Source organism: Rhinoderma darwinii, chromosome 2 (assembly GCF_050947455.1).
Source record: "Rhinoderma darwinii isolate aRhiDar2 chromosome 2, aRhiDar2.hap1, whole genome shotgun sequence".
Classification (NCBI taxonomy): domain Eukaryota; kingdom Metazoa; phylum Chordata; class Amphibia; order Anura; family Rhinodermatidae; genus Rhinoderma; species Rhinoderma darwinii.
In genome coordinates this window covers 421,767,249-421,789,044 of record NC_134688.1, presented here as the reverse complement: position 1 = coordinate 421,789,044, position 21,796 = coordinate 421,767,249, and the positions used below count along the sequence as shown (strand labels likewise).

The 21,796-nt window shown below is 42.9% G+C and overlaps 1 protein-coding gene across 2 annotated transcripts; it reads right to left on the bottom strand.

Annotated features, from left to right (window-relative positions):
* Positions 1-504: 504 nt before the first annotated feature.
* Positions 505-20,354, bottom strand: LOC142741482 (adenine phosphoribosyltransferase-like). Of its 2 annotated transcripts, XM_075850853.1 has the most exons (6): positions 20,182-20,353; positions 17,018-17,163; positions 7,106-7,199; positions 3,410-3,556; positions 1,592-1,687; positions 505-1,079 (listed from the first exon to the last, which is right to left on the bottom strand). In XM_075850853.1, exons 1-6 carry the CDS (start codon positions 20,186-20,188, stop codon positions 922-924), a joined length of 648 nt encoding a protein of 215 aa, XP_075706968.1. In that variant the 5' UTR covers positions 20,189-20,353; the 3' UTR covers positions 505-921. The 2 variants fall into 2 exon arrangements, with proteins under 2 accessions (XP_075706968.1, XP_075706969.1); XM_075850854.1 differs by lacking the exon at positions 1,592-1,687 and having other exon boundaries at positions 20,182-20,354.
* Between the last annotated feature and the right edge of the window lie 1,442 nt (positions 20,355-21,796).

The following is a 21,796-nucleotide window of genomic DNA, read 5'->3' as shown; positions in this document are numbered from 1 at the left end:
AAAGGAAGGAAAGGTATAAAGAAAAGACTGATGCTTCTCCTTTCTATTGTGTCCACTCCTGTGTCTCGCTAAAAAAAACAGAGCCAAAAACTCTGTGTGATCCTGGCCTAGAAGAATCTTTCACTGGCATAACCGGCTTCTCCCTGGTGCACCCTTTCCCTCCCCTTCTTTAGCTAAATTCAACTTTTGGGTGGTGTACACCGAGGTGTGGTAAGAATACTAGTCTAAAGGGTGAATTATATTCATGTGGAGATAAGTGCCTTACAGACACTTTTGGCACCACATTTTAAAGATACGCAAAAGAACCAGAAAAAAATCTATACTATTTGATCCTTGCTTCCCCCAATAGCAGTTCTCAGCCAAGGGTCTGCCAGTCCACCATATACATTATATTGTCTGCAGATCCCATAAAAGAAAACCCACATTTGTTTATTTGAAGAAAAATTTGAATATTATCCAGTGATAAAGAAATACAGTTTGCACAAAATATACACTGACACCCGGTTGACAGGTCTTTGCTTTATTACAGTATCAGGCAGGTGAATAGAATCCATTTTCCAGACCGATTAAACTTTACACATTTTATAATTCTGTAACAGTGATAAAATAAAGGAATAATACTTGCCCAATCTCATTTCTTTACCCTACTTGCAATGTTGTACTGTTGTGAAAAGCAGCTGGAAATTAAGACAGGACACGGTGCGATGCGGATCGAGATTACAATTTCTGGAGCAGTAACTTCGCAGTTTACACATTATAACGCTGCGGTATAGTAACTACTGATACTCAGGCCTATAACAAACAAGAAGTTATTGTAATAGAGATTGAACTACTAAGTGGACATTTTTTCTCTACTCTGCATTCACCTGAATTAATAGATCAAACCCAAATACAAGGTTTTACAAGGTATCAAGGAGAAGGTCAGTAGTTGTCCTGCTGGCTATGGTAGTATTGAAAGCTTTCCAAGAAGTGTCCATTAAACTGACTCCTCATGTCATCAGGAACGCAGTCAGAACATTTGTAGTTTTCTCTCACCCATTTGCCTCCATCACTGTCCTCAATACATATTGTAGCAACCCCTATATGAAGCAATAAGAAAAAACAACCAAAACTTTAAAAATATAAAATACAATGATTAATCCAGTAAGGCCTTGTTCACATCTGCATTGGAGGCTCCGTTAGAGGCCCCCGTCGCAGATCCGACCAAGATTACCAAAGACAATAGCGCAGCATTCTGCGCTATTGTCTCTGGAAACCACGGACAACCGGATGGAAAACCGACGGAACTGTTGCTTCCATTATTCCCTTGTTCTGCTCCTCTGATGAGCAGAGCAAGGGAATGGCGCAATGCAGGTGTGAACATAGCCTTACTTGTGTATGTTCCCTCCCCCCACCTTCCTCTATATACCATCACTGAGTAGCCTGCCTATACTGCTATTATAGGTTATTGTAGCATCTAATAAATAAAATATACAGCAGATATATTTCTGGACTTTTGCACTGAAGCACAAATGTGTTTAATGCGAGCTCCTTACCCTCTGCAAGAAAAATACCCCCAAAAACCTTGCCCCTTACACATTTTGGTTCTTACCTGCAATAACCCCACCTTGATCTTCCACCAGTTTAATAGCAGCTCTCATAGTTCCTCCTGTCTCAATCCACTGATCCACTAACAAGATGTTCACACCTAGAAACACATGTCCTGGACATGAAACATCTATTTTCTAAACTTCATGTCTCGGAGATAAGTTTTACTATTTAGGATTATCTGTAAAACCATTCAGAGTTACATATAGTTTATATTAAACTCACACTAGATAAAATACTTCTAAGGCCTCTTTCAAATGAGAGTATTTTGCATCAGTATTTGGAAGCCAAAACCAGGAGTGGACCTAAACAGAGAAAATAAAATGGAAAGATTTGCACCTCTTCTGTGTTTTGGACCCATTCCTAATTTTAGCTTAACAACACTGATGCAAAATACTGTGAAAGTGGCCTAAGATGTTCAAAATACAGATTTTTAAGAGGTTGTCTGATCTAGAAAATACAAGATTAGGGCATTCTGAGTTCGTTAATAGAAGGCATCCAAAAACATCCATCAGTGAGCTGGACCAGCTACTAAGAACGTCTTTCTTTCTGGAGGACACGGCCTTGTAATGCTTTATTTCCCTTCTAGTGGCGCTGCTGGGAAATGTAACAGTTACTGCCGGTTTCCCCCATAGATTACAGCTGATCACGGGGGTCCAAGCAGCCGACCCCTTGTGATCAGCTTAATTTCTTAGGGGTCTTCTAATAAAAAAAAGGGATTGTCCAACTGGACCATTAATTCCCCTAACAATGTTGCCTTCTTAGTCTGAAAGTGGATCAGCTTCTGTCAAAGTATGTTACGTTGCGGTCTATGTGAACAGAAAGTTTCAGAAGGGATCATTGGTCACTGTTATAAGATTCATGCTTAGTTTCAAAGCTGTTTCTATAGGCTACAAAATAAGGAGACTAGTGCTCACAAGTAGATATGTTGGAGAACTAGTTGGATCCTTTGCAGTATCTTGCTTCAGTATTTGTAAGTCGAAACCAGGAGTGGGTCCATAAAACAGAACAGGTACAAATCTTTCTATTAAAAAATGAGTTCCTCTGTAGGTTCCACTCCAAATACTGACCACAATAATGCTGTGTAAAAGTGGCCTTAGAAACACAACCACCCTATGCAGTTTCTTCTTTTCCTTCATTAGAAGCTGGTTGTTGCATGGAGTGATATCATGTTAGAAGATCTCGACCTGACCATCTCAGTGTGACAGCAAGCTATGTGTACTGCTGCTGTAATGACAGGGTAGGGAGACAGACAGGTGAGCCCTAATCTACCTGCCACTCAGTCCCTGCCTACTTGCAACGACCCGTCCTAAGCGACGGGGTACAACTGGGCGACGGTCCCTATGCTCAGTAAGTGCAAGACAGACAAACAGACAAGGGTACACAGAAGCTAGGGAAACGGGGCAGCTGCCCTCGGAGACACCGTGAGTTAACAAGAGTAGTGAACGAGCCGAGTCAAACCAGGAGAGAACGAGGTACAAAACGCTGAGCAGGAGAGTGGTCAGAAAGCCAAGGTCAATAACAAGCAGAGGATGAGTAGTACAAGCAGCAGCAGCAAGCCAGGAAACAAGCATAGAAGAATCACAGGCAAAAGAGGAACAGGAAAGGCAGGTATAAATAGACAGTGGGCGGGAGCTAGCTCCGTCTGGCCAGGCTGTTATAGGCTCTCCCACTCCTAAGCCTGCCATCCTGAGTGGTGGAAGATGGAGTCAGTCTCACAGACATGGGAGCAGGTGCAGACTGATTGCCCACGGGCGTCGACACAGAAGCTGTGTCTGGCAAATCCTTTACAGCTGCCTTTATTCTCCTGATGATCACTCACCTGGTTTAATGGCATCAGTCCGGATCTCCATGTTTTTTTCCTTCGCAGAGTAGTCAACATATGACTGGCTATATGTCTTAACACATAGGTGACCAGCTTTCCTGATAGCTAAAAACCCTTTTCCTAAATGTGAGGCTATGGCAGCTCCTGTTTGGGAAGAAAAGGTTACAGAAATTATTGACACATCTGGGACCATGGAGAATATCCCACAACATATAAGCTATAAATACTAAAGCGCTTAGTTTTAGGAGCAAACTCGGGATTTTGAAGGGGATTTCTAAGAATGTTGGTGCCCACAGTGTAGACAACCTCCGCCTATACTCATTTTCTAGCATTATAGAAATTACACACCTTTAAATAGGCACATTAGGGGGTAAGACCCAATATTCCTGAGTGTGGTTTAGGAATTAATGGCTAATATTCCTGTTCATTTGGGATCATGAAGGTACCGATAATTAAATTTTATGTAATCTAAGGAAGTTTATAGAAATCAAAGGTCTGTTTTTCTGACACAGAGTTCGAAATCTCCTGCTTAAGTTTCAACCTATGTAGATATGCCCTATAATTCATAAGAAAAAATTGCTTCAACTTTGCCATCCATATTGTCTGTGATATTGAAAATATGGATCATATGTAGATGTAATATAGCTGTAAAATATGGATTTTGCATGTTCAACAAGCTCTATCAAAACTTTATCAATAAAAAAACTGTGTGATTAGAAATGCGGATTCTTTAAAAAAATACAGCCGTAGGAAAGCAGAACAAAATCCCTAGATTAAATGATGCTGTTAATCTGTAATATAGTAAAGGCGTTTTTGCAGCGTTTTTTCATGCTGTTTTAAGTGCAGGTAGATGTTACATTAAAGTCTATAGTAAAATATCAAATGCACTATACACAACTGCGTTTTGGTTTGTGGCGTTTTTGAGGCAATTTGCTGGGTGGCATTACCTGCATAGGGCTGGGTGGCATTGCATACAGGGGGCTGGGTGGCATTACCTGCAGGGCGCTGGGTGGCATTACCTGCAGGGGGCTGGGGGGCATTACCTACCAGGGGGCTGTGGCATTATCTACAGAGGGCTGTGCGTGGCAACAAATTTAAATGAAATTAATCCGATTTTAAAATGGACAGGGAAACAACGGATGCAAAACCGGTCAAAATCGGCCGTTAAAAACGGCAACAAGGCCCGGAACGGAATCGGAACGGATGCAAAACGGATGCAAACCGGCCGGGAAAAACGGCCCAAAATGGCCCAAAGCGGCCGTTTTTATCGGCCGACACTCGGACCCTGTCGTGTGAATGAGGCCTAAGACAGCAATTCTGACTGTGTAGAGATACAACTGTAGTGTCATCAACTACCTAGGCTCTTTTCACATGACCGAGTCCGGTCAGTATTTCTCGGCCGTTTTGCATCCGTTTCCGTTCCGGGCCGTGTTTCCGTTTTTAACCGTTTTGCATCCGTTTTAAAAACTGATGAATTTCATTTGTAAATTTTCTGCCACACACTGCCCTCTGTAGATAATGCTACACACTACCTTCTATAGATACTGCCACAGCCCCCCTTGTAGGTAGTGCCACACAGCCCCTCTTGTAGGTAGTGCCACACAGCCCCCCTTGTAGGTAGTGCCACACAGCCCCCCTTGTAGGTAGTGCCACACAGCCCCCTGTAGGTAATGCCACACAGCCCCCCTGTCAGCAATGCCACACAGCCCCCTATAAGCAATGACACACAGCCCCCTGCAGGTAATGCCACCCAGCACCCTGTATGTAATAACCCCCGGCAGGTAATGCCACCCAGCCCCCTGTATGTAATGCCACCCAGCCCCCTGCAGGTAATGCCACACAGCCCCCTGCAGGTAATGCCACACAGCCCCCTGTATTTAATGCTACCCAGCCCCCTGCAGGTAATGCCACCCAGCCTCCTGCAGGTAATGCCACCCAGCCCACTGTATGCAATGCCACCCAGCCCCTGCAGGTAATGCCACCCAGCCCCCTGCAGGTAATGCCACCCAGCCCCCTGTATGTAATAGCCCCCGGCAGGTAATGCCACCCAGCCCCCTGTATGTAATGCCACCCAGCCACCTGCAGGTAATGCCACCCAGCCCCCTGTATGCAATGCCACCCAGCCCCCTGTATGTAATGCCACCCAGCCCCCTGTATATAATGCCACCCAGCCCCCTGCAGGTAATTCCACCCAGCTCCCTACAGGTAATGCCACCCAGCCCCCTGTATGTAATGCCACCCAGCCCCGTGTATGTAATGCCACCCAGCCCCCCTGTATGTAATGCCACCCAGTCCCCTGTAGGTAATGCCACACAGCCCCCTGTAGGTTGCACCCCCGCCCCCCCCTTCCAGGAGAAGTCACTGACTTCAAAGACCATATATGGACGGTGTAGTCACTAACTTCTCCTGGAGAGGAATCCCCAGCCACAGGGTCGGGGATTCCGCTTCAGAAGTGAGTTACGTCGCTGTGTCCATATGTGGACAGTGTAGTCACTCCAGTATAGTCACTCCACTTCTCCCGTAGCGGAATCCCCAATCCCCGGCCGGGGATTGGGGATTCCGACTCCTACAGGGAGAAAAAATACCCTCCTCCTCCTCACATGCACTCTGCACTGTGAGGAGGAAGAGGAGAGAGAGCGCAAGCGACGGAATACACGGCCATCACTCGGGACACATTCCGGTGATGGCCGTGTATTACCCGGCCCCATAGACTTCTATGGGAGCCGGGTGGCTGGGTAAACGGCCAAAAATAGGGCATGTCCCTTTTTTTGACGGCCAGGTTTCCCGAGCCGTTAAAAAATCAGTCATGTGAATAGCCCCATTTGGGGTCTATTGTTCCTACTGTGGCCGTGTGATGGCCGTTTTTGAACGGCCGTCACACGGCCGGGAAACCCTGTCGTGTAAATGGGGCCTTATAGATTTTTAAAAAAGGGCCATTAGCGATAGGAGGACAATAGAGGAGGAGGAGGGAGCGTGGAGGACAAGATAAAAGGAGGATGGGGCATGTTAGGAAAGAGACAAGACGGCCAGGCAGTGCGGGAACTACGAGTGTGAAGAGGGCTGAGGAGGCGTGGACGACGAGATAGAAGGAGGGGGCGTGTACTAAGATTGATGACGCTCCGTGTCTTTGCTCGGCCAGCACTTCCTGCTGCGTAAAGACTGCTGTGCGTCATCAACTACATCTACAGGCGGCGGGACAAGAGGAGGCGGAGCTCTGAAGAGCTCATGAAACATCCGCCCGGCCCACTGCCTGTAAATGTAGTTGATGACGCGCCATGCCTTTCTCATCCAGAAGTGCTGGCTGAGCAAAGACACGGTACCTCACAGGAAATGAAAAATTTACCTTAGGTGCGGTCACTTGACAGCAGATCAGAACATGGGAACGCTGGCACAGGTAAGCAGACACTATATTAGAAATGTTATTAAATATGACTAATTAAGTTAAAATTGAAATAAAATGTATTCCCACACAACCCCTTTAAGGCTAATTATTAGAGTCCATGGGTTCCAGGGAACCATACCTGGTCAAGGGGGCCATTCAACTCTATGGGAGTGACAGACCCAGTTGAGAGCTGTGCTCGTTCTAGCAATCGGTAGTATTATCATTAGCAATTACTTGTCAAGTTTTTTAAAATTATATTGGCAAAATAAAAACAATATTTATATATTTCCTATTTATAGTCTGAGGTTTACCTAGAATGAATCCCATGGCATCAATCCCAGCAACAAGATCTATCTTGTCATTTTGAAAGGGATGCAGAAGATCTTCAATGCAATCCTGCAAGGCCTATATAAAAAGAATGAAGCCTACAATCACTAATATACAGATGCATTCCCCACTACATTCATTAAAAAAACAATGCAAGAAAAAAAATCCCAGTATATGCCATAAATTTGCTTGTTATGCAGATAACTAAATATGCAAATTTGTATATAAAAGGTGTATTCTGAGCTTCCAAAAAAACAAACAAACAAAAACACAGCAAAGTACCTATACAGTTTGTGTCTGAATGCAGACTAGGTGATGCTACATTAACCCCCTTCCCTCTTTGGCCACTTTTGACCTTCCTGTAAGAGCCTCATTTTTCAAATCTGAAATGTTTCACTTTATGTGGTAATAATTTCGGAATGCTTTTACCTATCCAAGCGATTCTGAGATTGTTTTCTCTTGACACATTGGACTTTATGTTACTGGCAAAATGTGCTCGATACATTCAGTATTTAATTGTGAAAAACACCAAAAATGTTTGCATTTTTTTTTATGTATCTGCTTGTAAGACAGGCAGTTACACCACACAACATTGTTGCTTATTAACATCCCCCATATGTCTACATTAGTTTGGCATAGTTTTTTTTAACATCCTTTTATTTTTCTAGGACGTTACAAGGCTTAGAAATTTAGAAATTTCTCACATTTTAAAGAAAATTTCAAAAGGCTATTTTTTCAGGGACCTGTTCAGTTGTGAAGTGGCTTTGAAGTGGCCTTATATATTAGAAACCTCCATTAAGTCGCCCATTTTAAAAACTTCACCCCTCAAAGTATTCAAAACAGCATTTAGAAAGTTTCTTAACCCTTTAGACATTTTTTTTTGCAGGAATTAATTTTTAATCAATTTTTTTTGTAACAGAAAGTTTTACCAGAGAAATGCAACTCAATATTTATTGCGCAGGTTCTGCAGATTTAGGAAATACACCACATGTGGCCCTAGTGTGGTAATGTACTGAAGAACAGGCTCTCGGAAGCAAAGGAGCACCTAAAGGATTTTGGGGCCTTCTTTTTATTAGAATATATTTTAAGCACCATGTCAGGCTTGAAGAGCACTTGCGGTGCCAAAACAGTGGAAATCCCCCAAAAGTGACCCCATAAGGGAAACTACACACCTCAAGGAAATTATCTAGGGCTATAGTGAGCATTTTGACCCCACAGGTTTTTTGCATAAATTATTGGAAGTAGGCCGTGAAAATTAAAATCTACATTTTTTCTAAGAAAATTTAGGTTTAGCTAATTATTTTTAATTTCCACAAGGACTAAAGGGGAAAAAACACCACAAGTGGTTAGAATGGAAAGAGCGCCATTTAGCTTTTGGAGCTCAAATTTAGCAGGAATGGTTTGCGGAGGCCATGTCGTATTTGCAAAGCCCCTGAGGGAACAAAACAGTGGAAACCCCCCACAAGTGACCCCATTTTGGAAACTACACCGATTGAGGAAATTATATAGAGGTATAGTGAGCATTTTAACCCCACAGGTTTTTTTTCAAAAATTATTGGAAGTATGCCGTGAAAATTAAAATCAAAATTTTTTCAAAGAAAATGTAGGTTTAGCTAATTTTTTCTAATTTCCACAAGGACTAAAGGAGAAAAACCACCACAAAATTTGTAAAGCAATTTCTCCTGGGTAAAACAATACCCCGCATGTGGTCATAAACGGCTGTTTGGACACACGGCAGGGCTTAGAAGGGAAAGAGCGCCATTTGACTTTTGTATCTTAAATTTAGCAGGAATGCTTTACGGAGGCCATGTCACATTTGCAAAGCCCCTGAGGGGACAAAACAGTGGAAACCCCCACAGGTGACCCCATTTTAGAAATTACACCCATTGAGGAAATTATCTAGGGGTATAGTGAGCATTTTGACTGCACAGGTTTTTTGCAGAAATTATTGAAATTAGACCGTGAAAATGAAAATCTACATTTTTTCAAAGAAAATGTAGGTTTAGCACATTTTTTTTCATTTCCACTAAAGGGGAAAAAGCACCACAAAATTTGTAAATCAATTTCTCCCAAGTAAAATAATAGCCACATGTGGTCATAAACAGCTGTTTGGATACACCGCAGGGCTTAGAAGGGAAAGAGTGCTATTTGGCTTTTGGAGATCACATTTAGCAGGAATGGTTTGCAGAGGCCATGTCACATTTGCATTTGTTGAGGGGACAAAACCATGAAAACGTCCAAAAAGTGACTCCATTTAGGAAACTACACCCGTTGGGGAATTCATCTAGGGGTGTAGTGAGCATTTTGAATTGGGCAGTGAAAATAAAAACAATCCCTTTTCTTCAATAAGATGTAGCTTTAGCTCAAAATTTTACATTTTCTCAACAAATAAAAGAAGAAAAGAACCAAACATTTGTAAAGCAATTTCTCCTGAGTACGGCAATACCCCATATGTGGTCATAAACTGCTATTTGGGCACACGGCAGGGCTCAGAAGGGAAGGTGCGCCATTTTGCTTTTGGAGTGCAGATTTTGCTGGATTGGTTTCTGGTCGCTATGTAGCATTTGCAAAGCCCCTGTGGGAACAAAACAGTGGAAACCCCTCAGAAGTGACCACATTTTGGAAACTGCACCCCTCAAGGTATTCACCTAGGGGTGTAGAGAGCATGTTAACCCTGCAGGTGTTTTGCAGAAATCAGTGTCCTCTCGATGTTGCAGAGTGAAAATGGGATTTTTTCCATAGATATGTCAATATGTGGTGCCACCATAACAAGACAGCTCTCTAATTATTATGCTGTGTTTCCCGGTTTTAGAAAAACCCTACATGTGGCCCTAATCTTTTGCCTGGACATTTCACAGGGCTCAGGAGTGAAAGTGTACCATGTAAAATTGCGGCCTAATTTGGTGATTTACAAAGTATTGGTTCACAATTGCAGAGGCTCTGATGTGAAATAATAAAAGAAACCCCTGAGAAGTGACCCCATTTTGGAAACTGCACAGCTCAAGGCATTTATTAAGGGGTGTAGTGAGCATTTTCACTCTACAGGACTTTTCCATAAATGATTGCGCTGCGGATGGTGCAAAGTAGATATGCTATTTCAGTGGCAGATATGTCGTGCCCAGCTTATGCCACTGGAGAGACACACCCCAAAAATTGTTAAAAGGGTTCTCCCGGGTATGGCGATGCCATATATGTAGAAGTAAACTGCTGTTTGGGCACGCTGTAGGGTTCAGAGGGGAGGGAGCACCATTTGGCTTTTGGAGCGTGGATTTGCTTGGTAGTAGTTTTGTTTGAGTATTGCTGGTGTTTCTGATTATAATGTGGGGGCATATGTAAGCTGGGCAGAGTACATCAGGGGCATAGTCAGGTGGTATAATAATTGGGTTAAAAGCACCAGTAAAATAATCCATAAATGTGTGTTACGCTGTGACAGAATCCTTTCTGCACAGGCTAGTGTCACACTGATAAATGTCCTTCTTTATCCCCCTTTTGGTCCACACTCCGCACCTTTGCAGTTTGGGGAATTTTGCTGGGAAGTTTTGTCCCGGTATAATACGGGTGCCCTCGCTTCCAGCAGATATGTTTGGGCCCTCCTCTTCCTGGTTCCCTCATTTTAGGGCCTTGATAATTTGCCTCTTGAAACAGAAGACATTTTCCCCTCGGGCCTGCACAACTGCATAGTTTTTTCTTTCCTGGCTTTTTGGAGCCTTAACTAATTTTATTTTTTTATAGACGTAGTGGTATGAGGGCTGTTTTTTTGCGGGACGAGCTACAGTTTTTATTGGCACCATTTTGGGGTACATGCAACATTTTGATCACTTTTTATCCTATTTTTTGGGAGGCAAGGTGACCAAAAAACTGCAATTCTGGCATAGTTTTTTTTGTTCTTTTTATACAGCATTCACCATGCGTTAAAAACAACACGTTAACTTTATTCTGCGGGTCAGTCCGATTCCGGCGATACCTAATTTATAGTACTTTTTCATGTTTTACAACTTTTTGCACAATAAAATGACTTTTGTAAAAAGAATGCATTTTTTCTGTCGCCAAGTTGTGAGAACCATAACGTTTTCATTTTTTAGTCGACGGGGCTTGTTTTTTTGCGAGAAGAGATATAGTTTATATAGGTACCATTTTTGGATACATGCGACTTTTTGTTCACTTTTTATTCCAATATTTGTAGGGCAAAGTGACCAAAAAACAGAAATTCTGGTATAGTTTTTTACGGTTTTTTTTACGCCATTCACCACGTGGAATAAATAACATTGTATTTTTATAGTTTAGGCCGTTACAGTCGCGGCGACACCAAATATGTATGGTTTATTTTATTTTTTTTCAATAATAAAGGACTTGATAAGGGAAAAGGGTGATTTTACACTTTTTTATACCTTTTTTTTTTACACTTTTTTTCAAATCCCACTACTTGGACTTCAAGGTCCAACTGTCTGATTTTTTTTTCTAATACATTGCACTACCTATGTAGTGCAATGTATTAGATCGGTCAGTGATTCACTCACAGCAAGCCGAAAAGGCTTCGCCTAACGACGGGGCCTAATCGGCTTCCGTAATGGCAGAGCAGGAGGCCATTGTTAGGCCTTCTGTTGCCATAGCAGCAGTTGGCACCCCTGATTGCATTGCAGGGCTGCTGACCTGCTAGCAACCTCTAAGATGCAGCGATCGAAAGCGATCGCTGCATCTAAGGGGTTAATGGCAGGAATCGGAGCTAGCTCCGGTTCCTGCCATTACAGGTGGATGTCAGCTGTAACATACAGCTGACATCCACCGCTGATGAAGCCGGCTCAGCTCCTGAACTGGTGCAATCTTGCCGTCCACTACAAGAGCCTTTCAGGCTCTGCCTCCGGCCCGGGCCTGGAAGACTTCCGTGCTAGTCAGACCGGGAGGCCAGTATTAGGCCTACGGCTGCCATTGCAGCCACCGGAACCCTTTCAATTTGTCATATGGATACGGCAAAATGCGGGAAGCACTAGCTTTCCATGGCGTATCCATACGGCAAATGTCGGGAAGGGGTTAAGGAGGCTCTGTCACCAGTTTATAAGTGCCTTATCTTCTACCTAATCTAATAGTCGCTGTAATGTAGATAACAACAGGTTTTTTTTGTTTTTTTTTTAAATGCAAATTTTTGACAGAGTTATGACTATTTTTCGTTTGATGCTAATTTCTTCTAACTGGTCGTTTTTTTTTTTTACTTTTGAGCAAGTGGGGTTGATTGGTCAGCGTCATACACTTCTCTTTACAATGCCCACTTGCTAAAAAGTAAAAAGCATTTAGAAGAAATTAGCATAAAACTAAAAATAGTGATAAGGCTATGTTCACACGCTTTACAAAAAACAGCTGAAAATATGAAGCTGTTTTCAAGCGAAACCAGCCCTTGATTTTCAGCCGTTTTTTAAGAAACTTGGGTTTTTTGTGCCATTTTTTACAGCCGTTTTTGGAGCTGTTTTTGTATTGAGTCAATGAAAAACGGTTCCAAAAACATCTCAAAAGTGACATGCACTTCTTTTTAAAAACGGCCGCGTAAAAAACGGAACGCCATTTTTCCCATTGAAATCAGATGTTTGGAGGCATTCAGCCCCCGCATTTTTGGCCGTTTTTCGGGGTGTTTACGGCTGAAAAAAACAAACTGTTGTTATCTACATTACAGTGACTAGATTAGGTAGGAGATAGGGCACTTATAAACTGGTCACAGAGCCTCTTTAAAGAGGATCTGTCAACACATTATCAGTGCCCTATCTCTTACATAATGTGACAGGCGCTGTAATGTTGATCACAGCAGTGGTTTTTATTTCGAAAAAAGATCAATTTTGATGGAGTTATGACCTAATTGAGAATTATGCTAATGACTTTCTTAATAGACAACTGGGCGTGTTTTTACTTTTTGACCAAGTGGGCGTTGTAAAGAAGTGTATGACGCTGACCAATCAGAGTCATACACTTCTCTCCATTCATGTACTCACACACAGCGTGATCTCATGAGATCATGCTTGCTGTCACTTACTCACACATTAACGTTACTGAAGTGTCTTGAGAGTGAGTAGACATCGCTTCCAGCCAGGACGCGATGTTTATTCACAATCCCGACACTTCGGTAACCTTTGTGTGGGACTGTAATGTCCGTGGCTGCGGGCCGTCAGCTCCTATCTCCCCCTGACAGCCGCGAGTTGGCAAGCGCTGGCCCCAGCCTCCTCCTCAGGAGACGCCAGCGCTTGCGTCCACTCACCTCAGCCGGATCCCATGGGGTGCGTGCGCACTGCCCCTTTAAGAGCAGGTACGAGCATGCGCGCGCACCCTACAGGATCCGGCTGAGGTGCGTGGACGCGAGCGGACTTCCGTTGAACTTTGAACCCGTGATTATCCTGGACTATAAGAGGGGTCCAGCCCCCTACTTCTATGCCTGAGCCTTGTTGATGTTTCCTAGTTTGTCCTACTGTGTTTCCTGTTCCTGTACCTGTTCCAGTTCCTGTTCCTGTTCCTTGCATTCCATACCATCCTGGTCGAGCACTGTGCTGTGCCAAAGTCGTGTCGTGCTGTATTCCACGTCTGATCTGCTTCACCTCGCCTGACGTCTACCTGCTACCTAGTTCTAGCCGAGCCTGCCCTGCTGCTGTATGAGCTGCCACAGGTACCTATACGAACTATAGACATCCACCTGCGCCCTGTTGGCCAGCTGCCTTACCGCCAATGCGGTACGGCCCAGTGGGTCCACAGACCCTTCGTGACAGGTACTTAATGACAGCAAGCGTGATCTTGCGAGATCTCGCTGTAAATCCCACACAAACGTTACTGAAGTGTCGGGATTGTGAATAAACATCGCGTCCTGGCTGGAAGCGATGTCTATTCACTCTCAAGACACTTCAGTAACGTTAATGTGTGAGTACGTGACAGCACAGCATGATCTCGCGAGATCACGCTGTGTGTGAGTACATGAATGGAGAGAAGTGTATGACACTGATTGGTCAGCGTCATACACTTCTTTACAACACCCACTTGGTCAAAAAGTAAAAACACGCAAAGTTGTCTATTAAGAAAGTCATTAGCATAAATCTCAAATAGGTCATAACGCCATCAAAATTGATCCTTTTCTAAATAAAAACCACTGCTGTGATCAACATTACAGTGCCTATCACACTATAAGAGATATAGAGCACTTATAATGTGGTGACAGAGCCTCTTTAAAGGCTATGTACATTTGAAAGGCAATTTTAAATTTTTTAATAAAAAGGTCAATCAGTGTACTTGGTGCAACTTTATAATTCATTTTTATTAAAACTTATTTGGACTTTTTGAGATACAGCTGCTCTGTATTCTCTATATAGAGCAGCTGTATCGCTCTCTATGACCTGAATCCATCAGTCACGCAGACCTAAAGTGTTCAGTGTCAGCGGGTCCGGCGTGTCTCTGACACGTAGGATCCACCTGTAATCTATCACATCTAAGTTATGAACTTAAATGTGATAGATTACAGGTGGATCCTGCTTCTCATAGACACGCAGGATCCGCTTTCACTGAACCTATCAGTCCTGCGGACCTGACGGGAACCGGATTTAGTGCTAGATCTGGCTGCTCTGTATAGAGAATACAGAGCAGCTGTATCTCAAAAAGTAAAAATTTAAAAAGGTTTACATAGCCTTTAAGAAATAGTTATTTTTCATTTTTATTTTCTTGCCAATCTCTCTAAAGCAACTTTGTTTTGAGCTTTCTATGGGCATGATTAGCATGTAAAGGGCTACAGTTTCCATGATTCCTCTCCCCGCTCACAGACATCACCTATAATGCCTACTGGCCCCTAATACAATTTGTAAGGTAGTGCTGTAATTACTCACTGTCTGCTACTGAGACACAGCTCTGCTGCTTTGAAGCTATACTTTGCATGATCTACTTCCTAGCATGTGAAACACAATCCCTCCAGAGACAGGGCAAGGGAGAGGGAACAACAGTGGAGATGTGTTATGTGTAGTTTAATGCTACAGGGAGGGGAAATAACCATGTGTTCAGTGTATGGAACATCACACAAGCAGGAGATAAAAACCAGGAGCATGGTCATGTGACTGCATGTGAAACTGACTAACAGAGGCATTTCAGCTACAGACAGCATATTAGTAAGTGACTAATCTTACTGCATGTAACCATCTGTACACTGTTTTTAAAGATCGGAAAAACCCTTTTCAAAGTTAATCTGATGACTGTATATTGTAAATAGTCATACAAGGTACCATTACAAAATTGGGAGGCAACCCACTAAACCTCCTGCAGTAATAATAGGTGCAATCATATTAACCACAGCCAATTTTCGTAATTTAGTTTTTCCATTGTTGCATTCCAAAAGCCAAAATGTTTTTATCTTTCCTTCTACATAAGGACTTATTTTTTTGTTGGACGAGTTGTAGTTTTTAATGGTACTATTTAATGTACAATATAATGTACTGGGAAACTGAAAAAAAAAATTGTTTGTGTGGTAAGATGGGAAAAAAACAGCGATTCCACCATTGTTTTTTGGGTTTGCTTTTCACTGTGTTCACTTGCAGTAAAAATTACTTGTTAACTTTACTCTGCGGGTCAATACAATTATGGCGATAACAAATTTATATAGTTTTTTTTCATGATGTACAACTTTTACAAAGAAAAATCTATTTGTTAGAAAGTATTTGTTTCATTTTGCCATATTTTGAAAGCCATAACTTTTTTATTTTTCTGCTAATAAAGCGGAGTCAGGGCTTATTTTTGTGGGGCGAGCTGTAGTTTTTATTGGTACCATTTTGGGGTACATGCAACTTTTTGATCACTTTTTATTACATTTTTTTTGGGGAAGCGAGAATACCAAAAACCAGAAATTATGTGAATTTCTTTTTATCCTTCGGTGTTCACTGTGCTCGCTAAATAATGTTATATTAGAATAGTTCAGACTTTTATGGACACAGCAATACCACTTATGTTAATTTTTTTTATATCACTTTTTGAGAAAAAGAATGTCCTTTTTATATATTTTATCATCTTTGTACATTAAAAAAAAACAAAAGCGTAAACTTTCTAACTTTTCCTCCTAGGGGACTTGAAAAAGCGATCGTTGGATCGTTTGCACAATATACTGCAATACTATTGTATTGCAGTTTTATGTATTTGTGTCCCGTCCCCTCAATAGGAGCACGAACATGGCAGACCTGGGGGCCTTCATTAGGCTCCTAGGTTGCCATAACAACTATCGGCACACTGCTATCTGGTCGCGGAAGGCAAACAGACTGTCGGAGGGGGCCCTCCTCCTCTTTCTAAAGGTGGTCCCAGATGACTGTGGCATCTAAGTGTTTAAATGAGGTGCAGATATTGTCTGTATGTGACAACTGACACCTACTGAGTATGGAGCGGCGTAACTCATGAGCCTGTTTCCATGTTATGTCATTGCTGGGACCCTCAGCCATCTGTTGGGGAACCCAACAACAAGTATTCAATTTTCCTGCCACACCGCCACTGGGAAATAAAGCATAACAATGTGCCCATTGAATTCACCTTGCTATCCATGTAATTCAAGGACGTGCTGGATCTCCTGAAGAAAAGATGCTCTTTATAGCCACTCTCCACTCTGGCTAATAGAATCAAATCCTAAATGGGTGACACCCTTTTATTACCTCAAAGTTCCCTGATATGGTATTTTAAAAGGAGTTTTCTAAACCAGACAACCCCTTTAAGGCATATGTCTTGACTGGACCCTTATGCTTCTTAGCTGAGTCCTGTGATAGCTGTACATTATGCTATGGCCAAAACCATAACTCTAAGAACCAGAAAAAAACAAAAGATTATTGGATATCCAAGAAAATAAGAAGTCACAGGGGAAAGACACTATAATATAGAATTTAAATGGGAGAAATAAATGTATAAAATCTTACCAGTTTGTGGCAGTAAAGTCTTGATGGGTCCAGCCATGCATAGCTTGGACCTTTTTCATTAGGAGCCATTAATGATAGGTACCAGCCACGGGTTCTCTTCTCTGGACTTTTGTGCAGGTCCAAGTGGACAAGTGATGAGTTGCAACCTTCAATTAATATAAAATGTATTTTAGTTTGCAAATTATTAGGGTATGTTCACACGGCCTATTTACGGACGTAAATCGGGCGTTTTTGCCCCGAATTACGCCCGAAAATAGCGCCTCAATAGCGCTGACAAACATCTGCCCATTGAAAGCAATGGGCAGACGTTTGTCTGTTCACACGAGGCGTATATTTACGCGCCGCTGTCAAACGACGGCGCGTAAATAGACGCCCGCGTAGAAGAAGTGACCTGTCACTTCTTTGGCCGTAATTGGAGCCGCTATTCATTGACTCCAATGAATAGCAGCGCTAATTACGGCCGTAATTGACGCGGCGTTCAAGCGCCTGCACATGCCGGTACGGCTGAAATTACGGGGATGTTTTCAGGCTGAAACATCCCCGTAATTTCAGCCGTTACGGACCCCCGCCGTGTGAACATACCCTTATAGTTTTTCTCTTAGACCTATGTATATTATCATATCATCAAATATTTTTTTATTGAAAATAAGTTAAGATCCTATTACAAGGCCCGACACAGGCCATGAAAACGAGCGCCGATCAGCTCGTTGATCGTCACTCATCTGCTCCTTTCATAAGGAACAATGCTTGGTTATGTACGGTGGCGAGCGATCGTTACTACAATCGTTCGTCCCCATATATTTCTATCATGTCGGCAGTACATCTCCCTGTTTACACAGGAAGATGTGCTGCCGACAGCGATAATATTTTCTGCTGCATAAACAATACGATCAGCCGATGAACGAGCGTTTGCTCGTTATGGATTGGTTTTCTCATTAGCATACAGTGCAGGATTAGACCATGCGCAAAAGAGTCAGTTGCTTTGGGTCCTCCACACTTTAGGGGCATCCACAAGCCTGTCCCTGCCATATAAACTCTGCTCTAAATTTTTACCCTATAGTGCTATATATTGCTCACCGTTTGCCACTATTATATAAGCATTCGATGGTGGTATTTGTGCTCATCTGACATTGAATATACCCCTGAACATCAGATATGGCACATCATGTTTGGGCATTTCGTCTGGCAGACTTAGAGCCAGTGTTGAACTAGGGTACCTTGCGCCCACAAGAGGAAATGATCCTAATAGCCTACCACCAATATATACAGAACACATTCAAGTCCGCTTTTAACTGCTTCCTAAGCTATGTAGTAATCATTGCGCATACTGTTCATATAGTAAATTCCAATAGGTATTTGTAAGTTAACTCTTAAGGGGTCAGAACCTAGGTCCACCAGAAGGTTTCACTCTACTGGTACTCTGGTGGACCAGATCAACCCGCATAGAGCAGAAGGTAAAGGTTACATAGATGGTTCCAGCATCTAGCTAAATAGCTGGTTTCCGGAGCCGATTTGCTTCGGGATGTTTTAATTCACAATTTTATGTTGTTATGGTTTATGATCATTCTAAAAATCTATCTTCTCTGGCCTATCCTTTTCTGTATGTATATATATATATATATATATATATATATATGTATATATATATATATATATATATACACTTTAAGCTCCATTGAAGTGCCAGCCCCTATTTTAGTATTAAAAAGATGGTTAGTAATCTATATAGTTTGACTTAGGCCGGATTCACACGAGCGTGTGCGTTTTGCGCGCGCAAAAGGCACTTGACAGCTCTGTGTGGCAGCATCATTTGGTGCGCCATCATTATGACACTCTGTATATTTGTAAACAGAAAAGCACGTGGTGCTTTTCTGTTTTCATTCATACTTTTCACTGCTGTTGCGCGAATCACGCGCGTCCCACGGAAGTGCTTTCGTGTGGTGCACGTGATTTTCACGCACCCATTGACTTCAATGGGTGCATGATGCGCGAAATACGCACAAAGAACGGACATGTCGTGTGTTTTACGCAGCGGACTCACGCTACGTAAAAATCACGGAACTGTCTGCACGGCCCCATAGACTAATATAGGCCCGTGCAACGCGCGTGAAAATCACGCGTGTTGCACGGACGTATATCCCGTTCGTCTGAATAAGCCCTTATAGTGGAATCTGCATTAGATGGGTTGTCCCATTTGGACAACCCTTTCTATAAGTCCTATTAGACTTGTAGGTCAGCATCCGTTACTGAAGGAGGAGGATGTAATAGCAAAATCAACATGTGGTCCTTAATAAGCCAAAAAGTCAGTCTCCTCGCCCTATACCTACTTGGGGGCATACAGCAATGTAAGACGCTACAGCTCCTTGACGTCTCCTTTTTCTTCCAGTGCATGAACTATCAGCATGTTTATATGACCCACAGCTGTGAATCTGGGCACAGAGGCTGGACGGTGAGGGGAACTCACATAAAAGCTTCAATCAGTGATTGGGAGAAGTGAGGTTCCTGACTGCTCCTCTACATCCCATCACATGAAAGTGGGGTGTCTGCTTCCTTATACGGCCTGGTTAGATTCCAGTGTCTGCTGCTTTCACAGCAGCTAGTAATACTTCTATGCAGTAACAGCTATATGAAGTTTCCAACAGCTTATGAATAATTTATCCAAATTATTTCATGTAACCACACACATAAATTTCTTGCATTCCCCATACAATTGAAGCATTCAGGGGACACTGCACTTATATTCATTTATTATTTTATATATATATATATATATATATATATATATATATATATATATATATATATATATATATATATAGCACCAGTATATTCCATAGCACTGTACACAAATTGGAAACACTCACGTCGGTCTCTATTGGCATTGGGGTTTACAGACTTCATTCACACAAAACATAAATTATTGTAGTGATCACATCATGTGGTGGAAAAAGCAGGCAGCAGATGGCAAGTGTCTCTCGACTGCCTGTAAACCCCTCACTTGGAGAGCATATGTACACAAGGGGGTGTTTGACAGCTGGGTGCAGCTCTGCTGGGTACTGTTGTGTTTATGTTGCATATATTTCAATGTCTAAGGCCACTGATTACATGAAGCCACTGCAGGGCACACACTTTCTGCACACAACACAGGTTTTTTTTTATCTTACCTGGCATTTTAAACTATCAGAAGTTTGGGCAGACACAAACTCTGCTGCTTGTTATGGTGCTTGTTCCTCTCCCAATTATGTAACTCAATCGCAGGCTAAATTCATCCACTGCTGTAACAGGGAAACACTAACTCTGTCGATATTCTTGTGACAGGAGGGTGAATGGTGAACGCCTACTAAGTGGTCTTTGGACTGACCATAGCATGCTGGGAGAGGACAGAGCAGAAAACAATATTGTAAACGGAACTTGTTCTGCATTTTAAATAGGGAGAAAAAAGAAGAAAGGCAAAGCAATAAAGCTGTACATACAGTGGCGGATTAAGCGTACCATGGGCCCTGGGCTGTTGACACACAACACACGCAATTCAACCCCCCCAACCCACTGACACTGTACCCGTCAGTGCCACTGACCTGACGGATACAGGTTTTAGCGCTAGATACAGCAGCTCTGTATTCAGGATATAAAGCAGCTGTGTCTCAAAAAGTTAAAATAATTTTTAATAAAAAGTATTTAGAAAGTAGCAACAAATGCACTGATAGACTGTTTTATTAAAGAAAAAAAAATAATAATAAATTTTAAAAAATTATAACACCTATCTTTAAATTGTTACTAAACTTTTAACATGTTATAGTGATATGTCAGAACTTTTAATCGGAGGGGGGTTCAAGCACTGAGACCTCCACCGATCGGTAAAGTGAAGCGGCAGAAGCGCACAATTGAATGCTGCGCCGCTTCGTTTCTGATCGGCATTCCTCGGAGTGGTGCACTTGCTCGGCTTTCCGAGAAAAGCAGATCAGAAACGAAGCGACACAGCGGTCACCTGAGCATTTCTGCCACTTTGTTTTAGCGATCCATGGGGGTCCCAGTGCTCGGACCCCCACCGATCAAAACTTCTGACATTTCACTATGACATGTCAGAAGTTTTTTAGAAGTTTAGTTACACTTTAAAGGAGTTTTCCCGTTGTAACGTCTATGGCCACGGTCCGTCGTTCGGTCGTTAACCTCGACGGCCGTGGCCATGGACAGCTTACCTCATTGCAGCGTCGTCCCCCTGTCAGGCGCCGGCACTCACTTCCGGATTCTGAGTGCCTCCGGCGGGCGCGCCTGCGCGTGCACGGCCTTAAAGGGCCAGTGCGCGCATTTTTTGCAGTAACTCTGCAATCTATCCCGTATCCTGTTTCCATGCTACCTAGTGCTATTACCGTACTATGCTATTTGCCATGCTGTGCTACAGCTTACGCTGATCTGCTACGCCTCACCTGACGACTTCCCGCCGCCTGGTCCTGGACGTGCCTGCCTCGCTACTGCCTACAATTGCCTCAGGTACCTTCGCTGAACTAATTGAGCTGTATACTTGCCTGTTTGGCCAGCTGCCATCCCGCTACGCGGTACGGCCCAGTGGGTCCACACCTCGCATCGTGACACCCGTGAGGGAAATTTATGACATATCCTGTGGATCCTGTCAGATAGGTGCAGTTCCCAGAGGTGGGACTCACATCTATCTCTAGAACCGGGCCCCCTAAACCCTTTTCTACCTCTTTCTGCTATCGCTGCCTCTCGGCCACTTCCTGGCCATGGACTTTCCGTAACTCATAGTAGTGAATGGCAGTTACG